General features: G+C 43.5%; 2 protein-coding genes across 7 annotated transcripts; one reads left to right on the forward strand and one right to left on the reverse strand.

Moving 5' to 3' along the window:
- Positions 1-6,299: 6,299 nt before the first annotated feature.
- On the reverse strand, positions 6,300-14,955 carry LOC101745345 (probable RNA-directed DNA polymerase from transposon X-element). 5 transcript variants are annotated; one of them, XM_062670366.1, is made up of 3 exons: positions 14,665-14,924; positions 14,422-14,576; positions 6,300-13,107 (listed from the first exon to the last, which is right to left on the reverse strand). In XM_062670366.1, exon 3 carries the CDS (start codon positions 7,449-7,451, stop codon positions 6,426-6,428), a length of 1,026 nt encoding a protein of 341 aa, XP_062526350.1. In that variant the 5' UTR covers positions 7,452-13,107; positions 14,422-14,576; positions 14,665-14,924; the 3' UTR covers positions 6,300-6,425. The 5 variants fall into 5 exon arrangements, with proteins under 5 accessions (XP_062526350.1, XP_062526349.1, XP_004930479.3 ...); XM_062670365.1 differs by having other exon boundaries at positions 12,057-13,107; positions 14,291-14,576; positions 14,903-14,955; XM_004930422.5 differs by having other exon boundaries at positions 12,057-13,107; positions 14,291-14,576; positions 14,665-14,928.
- Positions 14,956-16,731: 1,776 nt separating this feature from the next.
- LOC101745491 (ubiquitin-conjugating enzyme E2 S) lies at positions 16,732-19,602 on the forward strand. Of its 2 annotated transcripts, XM_062670369.1 has the most exons (3): positions 16,732-16,866; positions 16,990-17,204; positions 18,688-19,602. In XM_062670369.1, the coding sequence occupies exons 2-3, from the start codon at positions 17,057-17,059 to the stop codon at positions 19,155-19,157; spliced, it is 618 nt and encodes a 205-aa protein (XP_062526353.1). In that variant the 5' UTR covers positions 16,732-16,866; positions 16,990-17,056; the 3' UTR covers positions 19,158-19,602. The 2 variants fall into 2 exon arrangements, with proteins under 2 accessions (XP_062526353.1, XP_021206490.1); XM_021350815.3 differs by having other exon boundaries at positions 16,815-17,204.
- The last annotated feature ends 573 nt before the right edge of the window (positions 19,603-20,175 follow it).

Genomic DNA, 20,175 nt, shown 5'->3' on the forward strand with positions numbered 1-20,175 from the left:
GTCGGAAGGCCGCCCCTGTGGAGGGGTGGCCAGGAGGGTCGCCGTTGCAATCGGGCAACGCGCCCACGCCGTCCGGGTTCCGGAATATGTCACCCGGAGCTCTCCGACTTTGACGTCGGCGAGGGCGCAGTTGCCCTGCGACGCAATGGCTGCGGCGACCTCCTCCTTTGTGGCGCACTCGTCGAGGCCCGTGATTTTAACTTCTCCCATCTTCACGGGCCGCGCGATGCGCACCATCTCGGGGTCCGGCAGAATTTCTCGAAGCCGGGCCGCCAGTTTTTCGGCCGCGGCGTTCGTGTTTTCGCCGGGGCACTCCAAAAGACGAGCCCCGTTGGCCGTCTGCCGGACCTTGACGCCACCCTCCACGCCGAGGGCGTCCACATTTACGCCGCCGCGCGCCTGGGTCATCACGTCGTGGTACGTGATGCCCTTTTCTTTGGCGGCCGGCAGCAGCTCCAATACCACTGCAGCCGACCGCGGGGCGCGCGGCTTTCTGCGTGCTCCTCTTCTTCCTTTTTGGCCCCTCGGCTCCGCTCGACCCTCTTGGCGGGGAGCGGTGGCCGTAGGGGCGGGCTTGGGACGCGGCGCAGCAGGCGCCGCCACTTTCCTAGGCCCACGCCGCACTACCGTCGTCCAGGCCTCTTCCATATTGGCCGGGGCAGGGGGCAGTGGGCGGGGCTGGGGGGTCGGGGCCGGTTTTGCGGCGTTGACGCTCCTATTTTTCTTAGTCCGGCTCCTGCCAGGCCCCGCCTTCACAGGCTGGGTAGGGGCAGGAGCAGACGCCGGTGTCTTCGGAGGGGCGGACGTTGTTGCCCTCGCAGCAGCAATCGCGGCGGGACGTGCCGCAGGAGTTACGCCCATTTTGGTTTTGGGGCCGCCATATGTTTTGGTGGCCCTTGATACCGCGTTAGAGCTGGCGGTCGTCTTCATGATCCTGCGGGGTGCCGGTGTTGGTGCTTCTCCCTTTCTCTCGTGAGCGAGGGGCGGTCTCGCACGCTCCACGTTCGAGCTGCGTGCCTCCTGTATTAGGAGCCGCCGCCTCAACTCCTCGGCCTCGTTGGCCTCTTCTGTCTCGAGCGGAGTAGATGCAGGGGCCGAGTTGCACTGCTTCTCGACTAAGTCGTTCACGAGCGTGCGCATCTCAGCCATGTCGACCTTCATCTGCCCGTTCTCCTGCCGAAGGCGATCGTTTTCGGCACTGATTTGGGCCAGTCGGGCGTGCAGCAGGTCCACTGTTTTTCGTAGACCCACCGTTTCATCATTCGTGGTGCGGCTTACTGCAATTGCCATTTGCTCCTCCAGGGAGGAGGTAGCCGATTTTAGGGCCCGCACGCAGTCGCCCTTTAGGCCCTTGGCCGACTTCTTCACTACCGCAGCCACTAATTTCTGGGCGATATCACATGTTCTGAGGGGGTCGGAGGGACCCACCTCGGTAAGGGAGCGCTCCAGATGCTCAACCTCTCCGTTTTTTATAGGTTCGTTGGCCTCACGGCGGGCGGCCCTGGTTTGCGCCGAGGAGGCAGCAGCCAGTCCGCGAGACGAACGAGTCTCTAAATCAGTGGCGGGCGACGCCGCAGCAGTCGCCGGCCCTTCCGCCAACGCCATATATTTGGCGCTGGCAGGCTCACCCTCGGACGAGTCAGACGGAGCGGAGGACGCCGGCCGTCGAGCCGACTTCCGCTTCCGCCGAGTCCGCTTTTGCGCGCTGTCTGCGAACAGCACTGGCGTCTCCCTCCCACTGGACGCGTCGCCCCTCGCGGAGCTTCGCGCCGAGTGAAGCGAGAACAGGCTGTCGCATCGTTCGAGGAGCACGGTGGGAACTCGATCCCTTACGCGACCCGTGCTGTCGCCCCCTTCATCGTGGCATTGTTTGCCCCCCCCAGAAACGGTGGGGCAGCGTGCGGCCGATTCCTCGACCGCACGGAGGGATTCTCCTCCCGCGGAGCGGGAGGTACCCTCCTGGGGTAATAATTTTTTAACAAGTGCCATATTTCATTGTTTTCCTTTTTTATTAACCAGGGGTCGGTCCCCTGGGGTCTGGTTGGTACCCTCGGGACTGGACTCCCTCCAGCCATTCATCCCATCGCCGGGCACCAGAGCTTAGGATTGGGGCATTTTTTAAAGAGGTTTACGTCCTCGCGGCCCCGTGCCTCGCGGCAGCGGCCCCCGTCCCCCACGCGGTGAGGATTACGGGTTGGCCGGCGGCCCGCCGAGTGCAACGAGCAACACGACAGACCACCGCCCGACGCTCAAAAGAGCAACAACGACGAAGCCACGCCGGTATACCGGTGCCCCCCTCTGGAGGGCGTGCCCCTGTAGCCGAAGCCGGGGACATGGCGACCAGCGGCCGGAAGATGCATAAGCAACGCCGGCTCACTACTCCATCAAAAGGCAGACCAAAAGTGGCCCACCGTCACCCATGGGCTACGTCCGAAACGGGTCGGACGTGACCCGAAAAACAAAAAGGGGGAAGAAAGGGGACAAGAGAGGGAGCCCGAGCGTCTCCAGGAGGAACACCCTTCAGCGAGTGAAGGGCGTGGAGAGCCCGCAACTCCCCCTGCTGGTTTTGGTCCGCGTCATCCGATCTCTTTCGTTGCAAAGCCTAACTAGGCTACCCTACACCTACACCTAACCTACCTCCCTAACACCTAAGAATCCTTGCAACGAAAAAGATCGGACGATACCCCTGGGAGTGGGACTGTTCCCAGAGGATCCCGTTATCCGCCACCTACGGACGCGCCCGGTGGAAGTCCAGCAAAACTCCCCCACAGACGGAGCCCCCGGCCACAACCTAACCTTTTTTTTTTTTTTTTTTTTTTTTTTTCGGGTAGAGGGCCGAACCTCCTACGAGGTCCCCGCGCAAAAGGGGCGCGCGGGGTATGTGAGACTCAACGATCTGCATGGTGTTGTGAGCAGACCGCGGGCCCAAGGATTTTAGAGCCCACCCACTAAACGACTCCTCTGCACTCTTACAAAAAGCACCCGGAGCAGATGGCTTTACAGCGGATATATGTCATCATGCCATAAACAGTAGCCCTCAAGTATTTCTCACGCTCCTCAACAAATGTCTGGAACAAAGCTACTTCCCAAAGGCCTGGAAGGAAGCTACCGTGGTGGTGTTGCGGAAGCCGGGTAAAGACTCATACACAAACCACAAGTCGTATAGACCAATCGGTTTGCTCTCAATACTGGGCAAAATATACGAAAAAATGCTGATGTCACGCGTGAAATACCATCTTATCCCAAGGACAAGCACAAGGCAGTTCGGGTTCATGCCACAAAGGAGCACCGAGGACTCCCTCTATACCATGATGCAACATATTTCTAACAATCTTAAGGAAAAGAAAATAGTAACGTTGGTGTCATTAGATATAGAGGGAGCCTTTGATTGCGCCTGGTGGCCTGCCATCAGAGTCCGATTAGCCCAGGAAAACTGTCCACTGAACCTGCGGAAAGTACTGGACAGCTATCTCACGGAAAGAAAAGTCCGAGTGAGATACGCAGGGGAAGAGCACAGCGTGAATACCAGCAAAGGCTGTGTGCAGGGCTCAATCGGTGGCCCCGTGCTGTGGAACCTCTTGCTGGATCCACTCCTGAAAAGTCTGGACACCCAAGGAGTGTACTGTCAGGCATTCGCAGACGACGTTGTCCTTGTTTTCGACGGAGACACGGCGTTACAAATTGAAAACCGGGCCAATGCGGCTCTCGAACATGTTCAGAAATGGGGTATCAGTAACAAACTGAAGTTCGCACCACAAAAAACCAAAGCTATGACCTTAACAAGGAGACTGAAATATGATACCCCACGGCTGAACATGGGCGGGACAGTCATTCCCATGTCAGAAGACATTAAAATTCTAGGGGTGACCGTCGACAGCAAGTTGACGTTTAACGCACACGTCTCGAATGTTTGCAGAAGGGCGATTGAGGTGTACAAACAGCTAGCCAGAGCAGCCAAAGCGAGTTGGGGTCTACACCCCGAGGTCATCAAACTAATATATACTGCCACCATAGAGCCCATAGTCCTGTACGCAGCCAGTGTATGGGCGCCGGCAGTCGCCAAATTGGGCGTAATTAAACAACTAGCCGCTGTGCAGAGGGGAATTGCACAAAAGGTGTGCAAAGCGTATCGCACCGTGTCACTCAATTCAGCTTTGATCCTGGCGGGTATGCTCCCCCTAGACCTCCGAGTTCGTGAGGCGGCCTCATTATACGAAGCCAAGAAGGGACAACTGCTGCCGGGACTGGCTGACGCGGAGATAGAACAAATGACGCCTTTTGCAGAGATGCCACACCCCGTGGAACGTGCGGATCTACGAATAGTCTGCTTGGAGGACCAAGAACAAGTCGACGGTAACAGCGACTACAACGAGTGTATTTTTACAGATGGTAGTAAAATCGGAGGCAAAGTAGGAGCCGCGCTGTCGATTTGGAAAGGGGACACCGAGACTAAGACCCGCAAACTTGCCCTATCAAACTACTGCACAGTCTACCAGGCAGAGCTGCTGGCGCTGTGTGTGGCGACGTCGGAAGTCAGGAAGAGTGGAAGCAAATCTTTTGGAGTCTATAGCGATTCCATGTCGGCCCTCCAAACCGTTGCAAATTATGATAGCCCCCATCCACTGGCAGTCGAAGCAAGACAAAACATTAAAGCCTCGTTACTCCAAGGCAAGGCTGTCACCTTTCATTGGATAAAAGCTCACGCAGGGCTGAAGGGCAATGAGAGGGCCGACGGACTTGCAAAGGAAGCCGCTGAAAACTCCAGGAAAAGACCAGACTACGATCGCTGCCCGATCTCATTCGTCAAGCGAAGCCTACGAATGACTACGCTTGAGGAATGGAACCGGCGCTATACAACTGGCGAGACGGCATCCGTCACTAAATTGTTTTTCCCAGATGCATTGGTGGCGTACAGAATAGTGAGAAAGATACAGCCCAGTAACATACTCACACAAATCATGACGGGGCATGGCGGGTTCTCGGAATACTTATGTCGATTTAAGTGTAAAGAGAGCCCGTCATGCATTTGCGACCCAGCAGTGAAAGAAACCGTTCCTCATGTGCTGGTGGAATGTCCCATCTTTGCACAGGCTAGACATGACATCGAGCAAAAGTTGGACGTGAAAATTGGACTTGACACGTTGCATGAAATAATAATAGATACAAATAGAAATCAGTTTTTGAAATACTGCATAGCTATCATTGGAATAGTAATAAAAAGAAATAAATAGAAAATAAAGTATGTTTACAATAATATTAAGATATATTAGATATAAGCATACAATATATTAAGCAAAATCAATAGTATATATATACGCAGTAAAAATAAGAAAACAAAGGAAATGGGCTTGACATAAATTAAAACTTACCTTCCTCTTCTCCTGTCCAGCTCCCTGGAAAATAAAATTAAAATTAAAAAGTATTGTTAGAATAGAACTAGAAGAGAAATGTAACAAATAACATAGGAAAAAGTAGAATAAGCACGTAATATAATAAGAAATAGAATAAGAAGCTAAAATGTAAAACATAGGAATAAGATAATAATATTGAAATTGTTAAAATTATATAAAGATAAGATCCAAATAGTATAAGCTTCAAAATAGACATAAGTTTCAAACAATATTTTTGTAATTGATTTATGAATAAATGAGCAAAATGTTATTTACCCCGAAAAATAAAAACAATAGTAAGTTAAAGTAGCGGGAGTCCCACCCGGCTAAGTATGACAGATGATGAATGCAAGAAAGAAACAGTATGAAGCATGAAAGTGCGAGAAGCATAAAAGAGAGAACTAGAATGAATGAGTAGCTTAGACTAAAAAAGACCCGGTGATCTCACGATCGGGGAAAGGCATAAAAAAAAAAAAAAAAAAAAAAAAAAAAAAAAAAAAAAAAAAAAAAAAAAAAAAAAACCTAACCTAACCTAACCTAACCTAACCTAACCTAACCTAACCTAACCGAAACCTAACCGAAACCTAACCGAAACCTAACCGAAACCTAACCGAAACCTAACCGAAACCTAACCGAAACCTAACCGAAACCTAACCGAAACCTAACCGAAACCTAACCGAAACCTAACCGAAACCTAACCGAAACCTAACCGAAACCTAACCGAAACCTAACCGAAACCTAACCGAAACCTAACCGAAACCTAACCGAAACCTAACCGAAACCTAACCTAAACCTAACCTAGACCTAACCTTGGTGTCAGAAGTGGGATAAATAATGCCAGTCATTATTTGACATGCGAATTTTAGTGCAGTGCAAAATATTATAATATTATATAATTTACCATTCATTCATCCATCATTCAACCAATAATTAAAAATTCCATTTATTTTCAATGTCGTCCCTAAGAAAATCATTTATGCTATAAAGCAACTTCGTATATATATATATATATATAGACAAGGAAGGGTAAAAAGTTTATGCTTTGCAAAATATGGCTTGCAGCTGTCGGCTATTACCAATCCAAACATAGGACCTTAAACACATTTTTTGTGCCTTAAAAACTTGATCTTTCTGCGTTGAGTTTCCCCAGAAAATTATTCCATATCTAAGACAGGATTGAACTACACCACGATATGCAGTTAGTAAGGCGTCTGTGTTTAAAATGAAGGATAATTTAAAGAGTGCATAGGCCGAGGAGCTGACACGTTTACACAGTCCGTCTGTATGAGATTTCCAATCTAATTTGTTATCAATTTTTACACCGAGGAAATCTATATTTTCTGTTTCATATATATGATTGTTATAATTATAAATGGTCAAATTTATATATTTATTTCTTTGATAAAATTGCATAAATTTTGTTTTGTCTAAATTAATTATTAAATTATTGTTTTCAAGCCAAGATATTATTGAATGAAGAGTACTATTAATATCGTGTTCATATAAAATGTCATTTCTACACCTAATAGTTATGGTGCTGTCGTCTGCAAAAAGGGTCATAGGGTGGTCAATTGAATTTGGAAAATCATTAATGTAAATTGTAAATAAAAGAGGCCCTAGTACGCTCCCTTGCGGAACACCGTATGTAATCTTACGTTTGTTAGACTTAAATTTAAGTTCTGTTTTTTTTACAAAATCTATGTTACTAATTTCAGTGTATTGTATTCGATCTTTTAAATAAGACTCCAGTAAGTTTAATATATTTCCTCGCATCCCGCAGTATTCTAATTTACATAACAGTATGTTAAAATCGACATGATCGAAAGCTTGAGTCATATCGCAGAAAAGAGCAGTGATGTAGTCACCATTGTCCATATCACATGTAATAACGTTCAAAAAGTCTAAGATTGCCATATTTATATTTTTATTTTTACGAAATCCTTTTTGGTTTTCAAGCAGAACATTATATTTTTCAAGAAAATCATATATTTCTTTGTACAAAAATTTTTCAACTATCTTAGAGAAAACAGGTAGCGAAGCCACTGGTCTAGAAAACTCCATTAGCTCTCTATTTTCTTTTTTAAAAAGTGGTTTCACGACAGCCGTTTTAGGTTTTGTAGGAAATATGCCTGTACTGATACATAGGTTAGTTATATAACAGATGTGGGGGGAATTATCAGTTCAGCCACTGATTTTATAACTTTTGTGCTTATTTCGTCATAACCAACACTAAGTACTAGATTTTTTTAAATTTTGGATTATTATTTTAATATCTAATGGCGTACTAGGTGATATAAATATTGAGTTATTTAACTTTGGAACAAACTGTAACACATTATTTCCTAAATTCGTAGATGGTACTACTTTATCAACAAAGTAATTGTTAAAATAGTTTGCTATGGCTTGTGGATTCGTCACAAGTTTGTTTTCTACTTTAATCGTGCTGATAAAGTTTTTTGGCTTATAATTTTTAGACTGGTTTATTATTTGCCAAGTGGTTTTTGATTTATTAACAGAGTTATTTATATTAAATGAATTTTGTGCTTTCTGTGTAAGTTTTATGATTTTCTTTAATCTTTTAGAGTATTGCTTCAGATAATTTTTATTAATTAAAGAAGGGTTATGCCTATACAACCAAACAAGTTTTCTTTTCTTTTTTACACATAGTTTTATACCACGTGATATCCACTTAGCCTTTTTGTGTAATCGAATAAATATTTGTTTTTCCGGAAAACAAAGGTCATAAAAGAGTTTGAAAATCTCAAGAAAATTATCATAGGCCTTATTCGGGTCATCAGTACTATACATTTCAGTAAAAGAGTAGTTGATTAAGCAATCACGGAATTTTCCTAAATTTTCTTTACAGTAGTCTCTTCGTTTTATTTTCCAGCCGTTAATAATAGAAAATTGTTTAGTTGGAAACTTAATCAACTGTGCCGTGTGATCAGACATTGCGAATTCAATTATATCTGTAGTACATGGGGAAGTTACTGGTGGTAGGACCTGTTGTGAGTCCGCGCGGGTAGGTACCACCGCCCTGCCAATTTCTGCCGAGAAGCAGTAATGCGTTTCGGTTTGAAGGGTGGAGCAGCCGTTGTAACTATACTTGAGACCTTAGAACTTATATCTCAAGCTGAGTGACGCATTTACGTTGTGGATGTCTATGGGCTCCAGTAACCACTTAACACGAGGTGGGCTGTGAGCTCGTCCACCCATCTAAGCAATAAAAAAAGTAAAAATAAAAACGTCAGAAATGCCGTAATCGCCCGGGATATGCATGTGGAGTCGCTCGAGGAGTTCATCCGGAGGCTAGCTCGAAATCTTTACGAGCGGGCTGACGGTGGAACCCACGCCCATCTCCACAACATAGCTCCCTTGCACGCCAGACCACCTGATGGTCGGGCGCTACCAAGGGAGCTGCTGGAACCCCCTACTATGGTAAGATAGTCGGCTTAACCGGAGTGATATGGGAGTGCTCATAATGAGTGCCCCCATGGGACTGAGCTGTTCTCACTCGCCACTTCCCCCCACATCGTTGGGGTGCCCCCCTATGGGGACCCATTTCCCACCCCCGTTGGGTGGACCACTCCCCCGTCTGGGGAGTGTTGATAAGTCGGACCCTCCCCGCGACGGTCTTCCCCTTCTGGGGAGCCCTGAGCGGGTGAGCGCCTACCTAGTGCCGCGGCCGCCTCTCTGGTTTGCAGAAGTGGGGCCGCGACATGGGGCCGGTGGCGGGCCCCACGGTTGCTGACTGCTGTCCCTGTTTGTAAATAGTAGTATAGTTAGCTTTAGTTTAGTTGTAGTTAGTTGTAGATAATTTTAAGGGAAAAAAAATTGAATAAGAATAGGACACAGAGGACAGCAGCCGTCGCCAGGGGGACACCGCCGCGGGCATCACTCCACGAAGACCATCAGCCAATCGTATTATATATATGTATATACAGATGTAAATTGCAGCCGTACACGCAGCGAACAGCTCCCTCTCCTCTCAATGTCGTCCCAGCACTATATCCACCCCTGCCCTGTGTGGCAGGGAGTTTCAGCGCGGGTAGTGGGGTTTGCCCCGAGGCCCGTTCCGTGCCCCCGTCAGGGGGTACGACGACCCATCTTGCTTGCGACGATAGCGCGTCGCGGGATGGGGTACTGAAATAAATATAAAAGGGTGGCCATTTATAGGCAAGAAATAGTTCTCAGTGGATCTTTGACAGAAACAGTTACCAGCAAATCTCCGACAGAAACAGTTCTCAGTGAATCTCCAACAAAGAAACATCAGCAAGACAGAAACAGTTACCTGCAGTTCTCCGATAGTACAGTTATCAGAAAACCACCAGTGAACAGACAGTTACCTGTGAAACCTCTCTACAGACGCCGAAACCCACCGAAAGAAGCAGCCGTCTTCTACCAACGCAAAACAGACAATAAAAAATATTATTACACGACTCGGAAATAGCCATAGAGACCGGGTCGTGTATTACTTATATACTTAGTATAAGGGGTTAAAGTATGAAAATGCCGATTTGTTCTGAAAAATTTAAATTCGTTGTTTATCATTTAACATATTTATTTAAGCAAAATATCTACCATACCTAATTATCTATACGTTGCTGCCATCTAATAGGAAGGTAATTTATGCCTTTGCGATACAACTCTGCTGATCTAGATTCTACAAACTGCGTGAAAGCATTTTGTACCGCCTCCTGGGAAGAAAAGTTTTTATCACGTAGAAAATTGTCCAAATCACGAAAGTAATGGTAGTCCGTCGGAGGGAGGTCTGGCGAATGCGGAGGGTGACGAATGGTTTCTAATTGCAGTTCCTGTAAATTTAAAACGGTTTCTCGTGCTGTATGAGGTCTCGCGTTATCATGGAGCAATAATGGTGAAGATCGATTTATGAGTCGGGGCTGTTTCGCTGCAAGTTTTACTATCATTGTTCGGTGTTCGGCACAGCAGATATCTTGCCGTTATTGCTTGATAAAATCGGAGAAAGCTATAGTGAATAGGTAAATTTTGGTTTAGGACACTGTTGCGGCGTTTGACCTGGGGTCAGCCATTGCATTTTTTGTTTACGGTTTGCCTAGGCATTCTATACAATACCGAATGCGCTGCCAGCAACGTATGTAAAAGACGAAGCAGGGAAGGGGGAGTGCGGGCTGGCAGTTAATTGTTTGCATATCCTTATCATTGCGTTGCGTGCAATATCTACAACTTTGCGAACCGTGCTAGTGAAAACAAAAAGGATAACTTTTTTAATTTTTTTTTATTGCTTAGATGAGTGGACGAGCTCACAGCCCACCTCGTGTTAAGTGGTTACTGGAGCCCATAGACATCCACAACGTAAATGCGTCACTCAGCTTGAGATATAAGTTCTAAGGTCTCAAGTATAGTTACAACGGCTGTCCCACCCTTCAAACCGAAACGCATTACTGCTTCACGGCAGAAAGAGGGGAGGTGGTACTTCTCGCTGTCAAGTAGATTTGATTGACTGTCAGTCTCATCCAGACGAGAATATAAATTTGTAATGGTCTATCAGGATTAACTCATGAAGTTCGGGATATTAAAGGCATTGAAAACGAAACGCGCAGAGGAAGTAGCATAATTGTTAATTTTAATAAAGTTGATTTTAAACAAATCTAATGTGTTATTTTTGTCTGTCATTTTATACCCATCTATTTACTTACTTACATCACTTTGATAAATACAGGCCCAAATATAATTATTTTACACATTGCCGGTGGACCAGCAGGTACGCAGGTACATCGGCTGCTACACCCTTCAAACCGAAACACATTACTGCTTTACGGCAGAAATAAGCCGGGTGTCGGTACCTACCCGTGCGGCTCATAAGACCTCCTACCATCAATAGTTACGCAACTTATATTTTATGTAAATTTTATTCTTACTACAAGGTGTTATTCTCTTTACCATGGAATTCATTCGTGAGCATTTTCTAAGTACCTACGTACTGGTACTTGCCTACGGGATTTGAACCTGCCGGCGCCGCGGCGTGGTGGTGGAGTCCGGGCTACCAGCTAACTTTCCGGTTCCGGTTAATATTAATAAATTCCAGGGCCAAACGCAGAGTGGCAGGAAATCATTTGAAGCCTTGTTATTGGCACAATCAGCTAGACGTTGGTTGTTGGGTCAAGTTGCTGTCCAAAGTCAATTACTAGCTTCAAGTACCCCACAATGTGGTGTACGGATCTTGTCCGCCATTGCGACGGGGGAAAATAGGTAGAACATGTTTTCTGTCGCGATTTTCAGGTTCGACGATATTCTTTGTTTCCGATGTCGTTTGGAATCGGTATTTGTTTCGTCTAATATTATAAATGTGAAATTTTCAGAAAATATTCGAGTGTTTTTTTACTCAATTAAGCAAATACATTGCACAGATTTGGATAGAATTTCATCTTGGGCAAATTCTTTTTTTTTACGCGGCAGAAACCGAGGGCAGAAACTAGGAAAAAAAAACAGAATGAAATATTTTTAGATGACTTTTGTCTTTTACAACATCCGATTTTAATGAAATAGTTTCGTTATTTTCCTCCAGATCAGTCCCTGTCCACTTGTGAAAACTACATACAAAGCTATTCAGTAGTCCTGAAGATCTGTGGTAACAAGTAAACTGACAGAAAACAGAAAAGAATTTAAGAAAGAAAAAAACTACAGTTCACAGTTTCACCGAATACTAAAGTTTTATTTGATGCGATGATAGATGATGCATCCGTGTTTGACAGGATTATTGTCTACCAGAGGAGTGTTAATAAAGTGGAGTGTTAGTGTGAATGATTTTAAATGATCTGGTTGTTTGCGGGTTCTGATACAGTGTTTATTAGCAAAGATTGTGTGCGAAAATTGCTAATGGCTAAAACATTTAATTTCTTAATCTCAGTCGCATATCCTCAACGATTTACTTAACTGAAAATAGCTGTGTATTTATAGCACCAGAGCCGAGGGCGTACGGCCGTAGCTGTTACTACTAGAAACAGATTCGTTGTCGACAGGAGACAGAGCTCGCACTACTCGCGGTAACCTTGCGAGGCTGGCGTCGCGGCGGACGGGCGGCGCGGGGGGAGGCGGGGAGGGCGCGGGGGGAGGGGAGGGCGCGGCGGGGGGAGGGGCGCGGGCGTTGCGGCGACGACGCACGCGGCGCCGCCCGCTGCGAGCGCACGACGTCCTCGTTGGTACATCATCTGACATCCATTCCGATTGTGATTTGAAACGCTTTCTTATTGTGTGTAGCGGGGAGACGTCGTTCCCCGGCTCAGAGTCTCGCGAGAGCTGTACACCGCCTTGCTGACATAGCTTGGTATTAAATGGTGATGCTGCTTCGAGTCGTGATGCATTATCATTCTCCACCATAGTCCCATTTGATGAATCCATGTAAAGATGTGGTTCTATTTCAATCGAGTTGTCACAGAGCAAGGAACGAGAATTAGTTGTGGAATCCCTATGTTTGTTTGCATCGTGAGTCGACAGCTCTTGGTTTTGTTGCTCGTAAGTGGACAGAAGAAGTAGAGCCTGTCGTTTGGTCTCAACAAGAGTCTCATCCTCATTAAATTTTCCAACATTTAAAGTTTCATCAATTTTATTTTGGTTTTGTATTTGTTTTCCTTCATAATCAGTTTCATCATGTGGTCCTTGTGTTCTAGGTTGATTCTCTTCACCCGGCACTCTCAATGATTTCGCAACATTTTCTTTGTTTTCTTTCATAATAACCCTGGACAAAAGAAAATACATTAATTCTTAGTAGACATTTCACTTTCAATAACCCAATAAGAATTTTATTGTCTACATATATAGACATACATTTGAAAGTAATGCTAGACTTAGATGCAGTTATGTGTTCATCGGTTTATATTGACAAGAACAAATGTATACAACTTTAAACATCTATCATAAGAATACTGACTGCAAATGAGAATCCAACCAAACCACCAAACCCCATAATAGAAGTATCCAGGTAGAAGTAATTGGACCAAAATAACCAGCTATCTAATATTTTATTATATTGATTACTAATACCCAAAAAACAAAAAAAAATTCAAGTACTAAAAACAGTCCTTCATAATAAACTAGTAAAAACAAAATAGGGCCCACATTGTTTTTGTCCCATAATTTATATGCATAGAAGTTTAATAGGTTTTTACGGTTAGTCAGCATTATATTAGGGTTTTACATACATTGTTTCATTTGATCATATTATATACAATTACCCATTTCAAGAGAAATGAGCACTAAGCACATATACACACTCTATCCAATGATTTTCAAAGCGAAGTAGTGTCCCTTTGTAATAAGGTAACACTCTACAAAATGCATACACCCAGTCATGACTTATGCAATTGTAGTGTTTGCTCATGCAGTCCGCACTAATTTCAAACCCCTTCAAGTCATGCAATCCCATTATCGCAGGATAGCCATCAGGGAACCGTGATTCATGCGGATCGTGGATCTCTATAATGATCTGGAGCTTGACTCCATCAGTATGTATCTTCAGTTGGCATCACTGTGCCACTTTGAGAAGACGGCACTACACGAAAACTCTCTTATAGTGGCCTACGGAAATTACATATCTGATCCTGCAGACGGAATGGTACACTATCGCCATTGTCTAAATACGTCCTTTCGGATCCTCCCGATCCACGGTATTTTTAGGTATCAACACAAGCACAAGCAACCTCACCGTTCTTATCGAACCCGATGTTGCAGTGGACCCTATTTTGTTTTGAGGAGTTTATGTAGCTTACTTGAAGTCTCTGTAGTTTATTTGACTTTCATACATCATTTCTACTTTCTACATGCTAGTTAATCATACAATTTAACGTAAATTAATAATAATAGTATAAAATAGCTTTGGGTGTGCATGTAAGTTTAGTAAAATGTTGAAAGGAAAGTCTTACTCGACGAGATCGTCAAGACCCAGAAGAGTGAGGGGCTCGTCGGGCGGCAATAAATGACCCCGACACAGCAATGACATACAGCATATCTGCAGTCCGAACGTGCGGCAGAGCCTCTGTTGCAGCCACCGTACCTGACGCGACTCCTCCACCCACATGTAGCATTTGGCGCGCTCATCGGTAAACACACGACGAAGGCACACACTAACTCGGAATCCGCGTTCCTGTAAGTCCATTAGCTCGTCTCCCCGTCGTTTAGGCATTTATGAGATCTCTTCTTAATGTTAATCTGTCAAAGAAATTTTGATTTAATCTACTAATCTACTAGTTTTTAATCAATCAGGAATGTGCTTTAATCTCGGCAACATCACACGAACAATTTTATGAATCTTAATTTGCAGTCTCGAAATCTTTTTCGAACCGAATGTCTTCTTGTTTCGTGATGTAGGTTCCCGTTATTTTATTTCTATTTCATTTATTTTACATCTGTGACACATACATTAACAACTTAATATTTATTGCAATATATTAACAATATTAAATTAAATTAAATAGATGATTTATTTGAGAATTTGAGACGAGACCCCAACTTTAAAGTTGGTAGTACCGTAGTACCTAGTTCTATTTTTCTGACTGGAAAGGTTAAGGCAAAGGTATCGCACCATACAGCGTAATCTTTTATCATTAATTTTTTTATTATGAAAAATGCAGAGAGTTAATTGTAGGTACTTATTAACTCCATAAAAAAATTATAATATGAAATGGAATGAAGTTGATTAATTTGGAACATTAATCAATTGTATGAAATTAAATGAAGTGAGATGAGATGATATGAGATAAAATATAATCTTAGTAAAATTGTGGTTATTTAATGAGCCTTTTTACTGGACTTTTCAGAGGATCCCAAGCAGGTACATCCAGCGGCTTTGTTTCATTTTCCCACATTTGTGCACTTTCACAGATACTAAACATTTAATAAGCCACCGTTGTTACACGTTTAAACCTGAAGGAATTGGTCTTAATATTCAGGTCATACAATCCCTTGTAAAAAAGTAATTCTTCCTAACAAAAACAAAATCAGAAACACAATATGAGATGTGTAGGTATTAAATATCTATGTGTCTAGGGACACAAAATTAAGGAGACCTGTTAATACCCCCGTGCACAAAACAAAACTCTGATGTGGACGTTCCTAGATAAGGAATGTACTTTTGAGTTTGTTGGATTCGCCTCTGAACAAATAAAATACCCACACGACCAAATGGTTTGTTAGAAAAGTCATATTAAAATTTATTTTGCTAAAAGTTAAATGTAACATACTCTGGCAATAATTAGACTACCGTACTTTATGACTTAATCACGAACACTAACGATTACTTCTAACGTCTAAGAGAAGACTAAGTCATCCATGAGAACTACAACTGTAAATTACCTGTACGTAGCGCCGGAAATAATAAAACTACAATAAAAAAAAAATTGTGAAAAGACGTTGAGTTTCAAATGTGTCTACCACACGTGAAGTCGAAGAAAATCTATACTAATATTATAAAGAGGAAAGATTTGTTTGTTTGTTTGTTTCGAATAGGCTCCGAAACTACTGGACCGATTTGAAAAATTCTTTTTCCATTAGAAGCCGACATTGTCCCTGATGAACATAGGCTACTTTTTTATTTTATTTTTTATTTATTTTTTTGGTTTCATGTGTGTTTTAATGTTTCCGAAGCGAAGCGAGGGCGGGTCGCTAGTATTAGATAATAGAAAATAAACATGATTAAGGAATATAATTATAAAGGAAGTGAGCGAATGAAAAATATTAATTGAAGTGAGATATAACACCCTTAAGTGTCCATTGAGATGAATTGAAATCACCTTTCAGAATTTACTGAGCTCAATGGAGTTTTTGGAAGTTGCCGCGAATCTACGTTTAGCGATTTTGTTTCATTTCACGCATTTCTACATGTACTTCAACTGATATTAAATCATAAGTAAGCCACCATTAGGAAAGTTAAGGACCATTACATCTGAATGAACGATAAATTAACAAAATAAATCAATTCACATATTTTGCCCTCTCTCTAAAAAGTCGATGAAACAATTAATTGTTGCCAGTTTCGATTTATAAAATGTTCATGTAGATAATTAGTACAAATCAGCGATTTTTAATTTATTTCCCAATTTTGCGAACTTGCAAATTAGATAAATAAATAAATAAAAATATTCCCCAAAGATATAGTAACAAAAAGTAAGATCGGTCAAGATTATTGAACATAGGTAGCTTAGTATTTATAGCACCTTTCACTTATGTCATAATATCTCTATAGTATGTGGTAGTAAGGAACAGTAAGATAAATTAGCATCACATCTGTGATTTAATATATGGAATTTTATACGTAAATATTTAGTTTTAATTAAGAACACAGTGTGACGACCCATTAAAAATTTTAGCGCATTGTGGAATGAATGTTATAGGAATAGTTAAAGCTACCTTTGCCTAATTGGGCAGGCTAATAAAAAAAATGCAGTTTTATGTTTTGAATTTTGAAAATTTTGATAGATCAACTCGAAATCAAATTTGATAAGTAGTGAACATTTTTCTGAATAATAAAAATTGCATGCTCTGTTGTAGAAAGAGATTAATATTTCGAAATTCCTTCTCAAAACAAATAGAAAAATTCTAAAAACTTAGTGACATTTCGTTTTAGTGTAAAAGGTGATAATAACGCAAGCAAATGCTATGAGCGCCTGACATAAAGAAGGAGAAGCAGAAGCATGTCGAACGTGGAAAACGTATGTCCTCAAGCGTTGCGTGGCGTGGCACGCGAACTCCGACAGCTGGCGGCTAATCCTCCGCCGGGCATCAAACTGCAGCTGCGAGACGACGACATATCTGACATAGTCGCGCTTATCGATGGTCCCGGTAAGAATCTATTCAAATATGATACTGCCCTCACCTCCAGAACCGGTGTGACATTTCGTTAAACAAAAGGCATATCTACTTTCTCATGTCATGTAATAAATCAGAGGTGGAAAGGTAAATGGTCCAATGGCAATGTCTGGATTTGTTACATTGAAGTACATCTCAATATTCAACGTCACAGTTACAATTTATACCGATTTTTTGCTATCTGCTTGATATTTATTTTGTTTTGAATGTCATTACTTATATCTTGCAATGTCTCAATTTTGTATGGAAAATTTGGACATGATTTTTTTTCAATCTGCATCTCCCGTCTTTTAGATATTCAATAATTATGGAGTCCTTTGAAGTCATGGTCTTTCTAAAGATATATTAACAGCTGCAGATATTACATTGTCAGAACTTTGTTTAACTTATAATTTAGACCTCTGAAGAGATGAGGAATAGGAGAATCTGACACTATCTAAAAGTCATAATTTTAAGAAATGTATGATGTGTTCTTTTTGCATATGGGACTTTCTTTAAAACTAAACAATAAATAAATACCTTCATAATGAACACCACACAATATAAGCCACAGATAGGTGAACCAATTCTCAATATATACCACTGCCAGTTATGTTCAAAGTTTTCAAAAAGCTGTTGTCATGTTACATCTTACCTTTATTGGAGAAAAACAAAATCATCCCAAAGAAGTTTAGTTTTAGGACGACATATTTAGTAGTTGTGCAGTTATAGAATGATAGAGAAAATGAGAAAGTCAGGTGTTTTTAGGCCTCTCAAGCACCAGTCCTCCTCGGTTGATTACGACTAACCCATACACAGCCCACTGAGTATCTTGCTGGATCTTCTCAGTAGGTCGCAATTCTGATCTGGTGGTAAATGTTTCAAAGCACTGTTCTTGCTAGGTCTAGTGCTAGCAAATTCTCTCAGGTTGAGCCTGTGAGCTCGCCTATCTGTTCACGAGAAGCTGGAATATCTCCACAGGATACTAGCCAATAAGTAGGGAAAAATTATACATATACACATTTTTTTATGTGTATGATTTTTATGCTTTTTTTTTTCTAATTGAATTAATGTGTCAAAATATTTTTGAGCATTTTTGTATATAGTTGTTATATCTAAAGCTGTAAGCTGTAAGCTGTGTTAAGTAAAATGAGATTTTAGTATGGCCAGAGGTTTAATATTTTTTTTATTGCTTTGATGCATGGACGAGCTCACAGCCCACCTGGTGTTAAGTAGTTACTGGAGCCCATAGACATTTACAATGTAAATGCGCCACCCACCTTGAGATATAAGTTGTAAGGTCTCAGTATAGTTACAATGGCTGCCCCACCCTTCAAGTCAAAACGCATTACTGCTTCACGGCAGAAACAGGCGCGGTGGTGGTATCTACCCGTGCGAACTCACATAAGGTCCTACCACCAGTAAAAACCAGATTCAAGGGTATCAACTAAATTAATGCAAAAGTTGATGATTTCAGCGGAGACGCCGTATGAAGGGGGCGTGTTCCGCGTGCGACTCGTGCTCGGACGCGAGTTCCCCGCCAGCGCACCGCGGGCATACTTCGTCACCCGCGTCTTCCACCCCAACGTCGCCGCCGAGACTGGCGAGGTCTGCGTCAACACGCTCGCACGCGACTGGCGCCCCGAGCTCGGGCTCCGGCACGCGCTCCTCGCTCTGCGCTGTCTGCTCATCGCGCCCAACCCTGACTCGGCACTCAACGCGGAGGCCGCCGCCCTACTGCGCGACCGCTACGACGACTACTTCGCGCGCGCCAAGCTGCTCACCGACATCCACGCGACTCGCAGCCGCGCCCCCGCCCCCGCGCCCGCCGCCGCGCCCGCGCACGCGCCCGCCGCCGCGCCCGCGCACGCGCCCGCGCCGCCCGCCAAGCGCCGCCCCGCGCCTCCCCCCCGCGCAGACAAGCGCCGCATCCTGAAGCGGTTATGAGCCGTCCCGAGATCAAACGATCAGACCACGCAAATGGACTCGTCCAACACGAGCGAACTTTAAGATATTTGCAAAATTGAACTTTAAGTAGTAGGTGAACTTTTTAATAATTTAATGTGTATCTGCAAAAACTGAAATCCTTGCGTTGAGTGTGCGCTGGACAGTCTGCTGCCCTTCCCCCATCTCCTTCCCGAAGCTCTTCCCTCGCGAACGTCGAGTCACTAAATAAAATCTTACCCCAAGTTAATTGAGTTAGAATCCTCCGTGCGGCTGGAGCTGAGCTGCGAGTGGCGCGGCTGGACAGAGCGCTCTGCTGCACGTGACGCTCGGAATATAAATTCACAATATCGCTATTAAAATACGTTTCCATAGATTTAATTCCTAGATTTGTAATATTGTATTGAATTAAAATAGAATAATATATTAATAACTGTGCGTACAAAAATGCGTGTTTTAATTCATAATTATTCAAACAGTAAAAACACCAAATTTTATGCTGTTCGGATATTGAGTACCGAGTACACCGTAATCGTCCGGTGTAGTGGTGTGACGTCACATGTGGGCACGCGTGGGGACGCTGACGAGGTCAGGGCCTCCCCGCAGCTCGATTGGAGGCGATGAGTTGTTCTGATTTGTGCCCTTTTTAAGTTAAGATGAAATTGTTAATGGAATGAGACTTGTTGCAAGGCATTTTATTAAACGGCCTATTTTTTTTAAACAAACCTTATACGGGTGATCTAACAATGTGTGTTTCGCTTCCAAGTAAAATCCAGCTTTTAGTTAGACACGTGTATCAACAGTTATCCGAATTAAAATTGTGAAACCTTTACAGCACGAGGTATCGTTTCACTCACTAATATATTAATTATTTATTTATTATTTAAGTTATTTTTTTCCTACCTATGCTGATAGCCTTGAGAGGCTATTTCAGCTTCGCCCTAACATGTGGGTGAGCTCACGGTGAGGCCCGAGGCCGAACCTCCTACGAGGTCCCCGCGCCTAGGGTGCGCGCGGGGCA

This window comes from Bombyx mori, chromosome 10 (assembly GCF_030269925.1).
Source record: "Bombyx mori chromosome 10, ASM3026992v2".
Lineage (NCBI taxonomy): Eukaryota > Metazoa > Arthropoda > Insecta > Lepidoptera > Bombycidae > Bombyx > Bombyx mori.

Excerpts from the sequence above, each read along its gene's own strand:
- LOC101745345 (XM_062670365.1), bottom strand. The coding sequence starts at position 14,550 with ATGCCTAAACGACGGGGAGACGAGCTAATGGACTTACAGGAACGCGGA. Across the intron at positions 13,108-14,290 it reads GGTCTTGACGATCTCGTCGA|GGTTATTATGAAAGAAAACA; the intron begins GTAAGACTTTCC and ends TCTTTTGTCCAG.
- LOC101745491 (XM_062670369.1), top strand. The coding sequence starts at position 17,057 with ATGTCGAACGTGGAAAACGTATGTCCTCAAGCGTTGCGTGGCGTGGCA. Across the intron at positions 17,205-18,687 it reads CGCGCTTATCGATGGTCCCG|CGGAGACGCCGTATGAAGGG; the intron begins GTAAGAATCTAT and ends TGATGATTTCAG.